Source organism: Emiliania huxleyi (assembly GCF_000372725.1).
Source record: "Emiliania huxleyi CCMP1516 chromosome Unknown EMIHUscaffold_13, whole genome shotgun sequence".
NCBI lineage: Eukaryota > Haptophyta > Isochrysidales > Noelaerhabdaceae > Emiliania > Emiliania huxleyi.
In genome coordinates, this window is record NW_005201287.1 from 202,986 (window position 1) to 206,394 (window position 3,409).

The 3,409-nt window shown below is 60.1% G+C and overlaps 1 protein-coding gene across 1 annotated transcript; it reads right to left on the bottom strand.

Moving 5' to 3' along the window:
- Positions 1-1,904: 1,904 nt before the first annotated feature.
- On the bottom strand, positions 1,905-2,736 carry EMIHUDRAFT_200910 (hypothetical protein; the record flags this gene model as incomplete). Its single annotated transcript, XM_005789102.1, has 4 exons — positions 1,905-1,984; positions 2,217-2,292; positions 2,494-2,523; positions 2,680-2,736. The coding sequence occupies 4 exons, from the start codon at positions 2,734-2,736 to the stop codon at positions 1,905-1,907; spliced, it is 243 nt and encodes an 80-aa protein (XP_005789159.1).
- Positions 2,737-3,409: the final 673 nt, after the last annotated feature.

Below are 3,409 nucleotides of genomic sequence, written 5' to 3' on the forward strand. Positions count from 1 at the left end.
GGGGGGGTCCCCCCGGGGGGGCTCTGGGGCATTGTGGGTTGATCGGTCGTGCCGATCTTGGTTTGTTCTCGGGTCGATCTCGGGTCGATTTCGGGTTGATCTCGGGTCGATCTCGGGTGGATCTCGGGTCGATCTCGGGTTGATCTGGGGTCGATCTCGGGTCTCGGGTCGGTCTTGGGTCGGTCTCGGAGTGGTCTAGAAAAGAAAAGATGAGGCGAGTTGTGGCGAGGTGAGGCGAGTTGAGGCGAGAGATGAGGCGAGATGAGGCGTGATGAGGCGAGATGAGGCGAGATGAGGCGAGGTGTGGAGAGTTGAGGCGAGGTGAGGCGAGATGAATCGAGGTGAGGCGAGATGAGGCGAGGTGTGTCGTGTGAGGGGAGGTGAGTCGAGGTGTGAGCAGTGTGGCGAGATGAGGCGAGGTGTCAGGTGAGAGGCGAGAGAGGTGAGGCGAGAGGTGAGGCGAGATGAGGCGAGGTGAGGCGAGATGAAGCGAGGTGAGGCGAGATGAAGCGAGGTGAGGCGAGTCGAGGCGAGATGTGGCGAGACTAGGAGGCGAGAGATGAAGCGGGATGTTGTGTGGCTGCTTGTGCTGCCAAGCAGGCAGCACAAGCAGCCATACAAGTGAGCTTTTGGGTTGTGTGGCTGCTTGTGCTGCCTGCTCATGAGCAGGCATCACAAGCAGCCACACAAGTCAGCTTTGGGAGCTCTCGGCGACGCCCAATGCGTGCGCCGGTAGGGGGGAGTGTGTGCGCGCGTGTGTGAGATGTGGATTGTGGCAGGCCTGCTGCTGCTGATGGGAGGTGTGCTCTGTGTGTGGCGCTGCGCTGGCGTGCGACGCGCGCGTGCTGTGTACGTGTGCGTGTTGCTGTCGCGCGTGCGTCTGCGTGTGCTGCGCGCGCGCCGCCGGTGTGCGCTGTGTGCTGTACTCTGTTGTGCGCCCTGTTTGTGCAGCTGGGAGGCGCAGGCTTGGCTGGCAGGGCTGCGCGGTGGGCTGCGGCGCGCTGCGGGTGGTTGTGCGCCTGCCTGATGGTGTGCGGCGGCCGCGCAGCCCGCCCGACCGGGTCGTCGGCGGCCCAGGGCGCGAGCATGCGGTCGGCGCTGCATGTGAGGCTGTGTGCGCGGCTGGCGCGTATGTTTCCGTGCGATGAGGGACGCGCGTATGTGTTCACGCTGCGGGCGCGGGCGGGCGTGGAGGGCGGCGCGGTCTCACCGCGGTCCGACGCCCGTTGGTCTTCTGCGTGACGAGGGCGGGCACGCAAGAGGCCTTGCCGCCATCGCGTTGCCGCGAAGGAAAAAGAACGCTGCGGCTAGTGCTCAAAACCTCGGGAAAGAAGGCCTACATATTATGAGTGAATCCATGCACCTGGTGCATGGGAACTGTGGAATAGGACATTTCAGTGGATAGTTGGATCTCAGATATGAGGTATTTTTATCTCGCCGCGTCTGTGTCGTACTACAATATTGCAAGAATAGCCGCCAATATTGCCATAGCTGCCCTGATGCGTTCCTCTAGTTTGGTCAGATATCCCCACTCCCGTACACCGAGCCAGCGCAACCGGTACGTGGGTACAGCCTGATACGCGACATGCAGTCTCATCATACTGCAATACTGCATGAGATACCTCCCCTTACTGCTGTACCTCACATGCACACCATATCCCAATACGGCGAAGTAATCATACTTGGATACTGCATCACAGCTCCATCCGTACTGCTGTACTGGGGCATACTGGAGAATACTGGAGAATACTGCTCCATACTGGTGCATGTGCAGTGCTGCGGCGGGATCTACCACTCGGCTGCCAGACTCACTAGAGCACCCGGAGCCAGAACTCACACTCCCAGGTTGCAACTGCTAGCAGCGGCGCTCGGCGGCGCACCTGGCCTTGCAAGGGCTAGCTAGCTTAATGCCGGCCGCATACTGCAACTGCTGCTGGGCGGTCCTTGCTCAATGGATTGATCCAGCGCTCGTCGATGGGCAGTCCTAAAGAGGCAACGAGGCATCCTGAAGAGGCCGGCCTATCCTGCAGCGGCATCACAAACAGGTTGTGGTTGCAGGTGCGCGCGCGCCCACGCACACGCAGAGCCACCACGCCGCCTCTTCCCACTCCCACTGATGCGAGTTTGACTGTGGCGAGGTGTGACTCATGAGATGTGACTCTCGTGGGTGGTGGCGGAACACGGCGATCGAGCAGGGGTGCTAGGACGGGACGCACCAGACGGGATGAACCAATGGATTGTGTCCACCGTCCCCAGAATGCGCAGTCCGCAACCGTCGTACTTGTGGCTGAGCTCGTCGCAACGCGGAGGGAGGAGAGGCCTTTGTGGATTTGTGCCCCGATGATCCACAGCACGGCGATCGCTCTGTCGCCAAGCCCCACGGAACGCGCACTAGTGCAAGTCGCGCCGCACCCCAAGTGCCCGACCGCGCCTGGAAAAAGAAAAGAAAGCGTTTGCGTGACTGAATCAGAAAACGGGGGGCTGGCGCTGCACCAGGCCAATGGCTTGGGACGCAAGCGCAATCTGCGCCACAACACATCGCACAAGCGAGAGAGAGAGACACAAGCGCAATCTGCGCCACAACACATCGCACACGCAAGCAGATGACCACACAATCCGCTTGTCGTCGCTTCTGGTAACGTTTAGTTATTTCACGATCAATCTTACGCGTTGGACCACCGTAGCTCCAAAGTCGCAATCGTTGGCGTTGGAATGGGACGGCTCGAGCAAATGCATCAATCCCGCAGTGCCGAAGGTAGTGGTAACAGGATGTTGTACGGGGGTGCGCACGGCAAGAGTTCTCACGAATGCTGGTGCCGGCTGTATTTGGCGCTGCGTGTCAGCACAGGAGTATGTCTGGCCAGGCAAGCTGAATGTGGACATCTCGTCCCCGTTCCTAAATGAATGAAGAGACCAAACTTTGGAGCCGCTCTTGTCCTGGGCAACGTCCTGTCGCGTTTGCCAGTCTGCGGTCGCGCTATCTACCAGCCTCGTTCGTTGCACCAAGACGGCAGCCGTGCGCACGAGGTATGTGCGTGAGTCGTTTTTGTGTGTGCGGTTCGGGAAACATGCGATTCAATGCGCAGTGGCGCGTCGCCTTTGCTGGAGAGTCGACGGCGGCCTCTCGAGTGGCAAGTCCTCAACATGAAAAAACAAAAGAAGGAGGAGCAGAGTCTTCAATACCTAAATTTGGGGGGACGCACGAATATGAGGTTTGTGCGACACATGCATTCGGTCGGCATGCTCGCCCTCGTGGCGGGCATGCCCCTGACCTACACCGTGCGGGACTGTGGCACCAGGCGCGGTACACTGTATGACACTGGCTTCCTTCCAAGCACGTTGCAGACGGCTTGGGACAAATACAGCGGCGCGGTCGGCAACGTCCTGCCGCCCACCAGAAGCGACCACA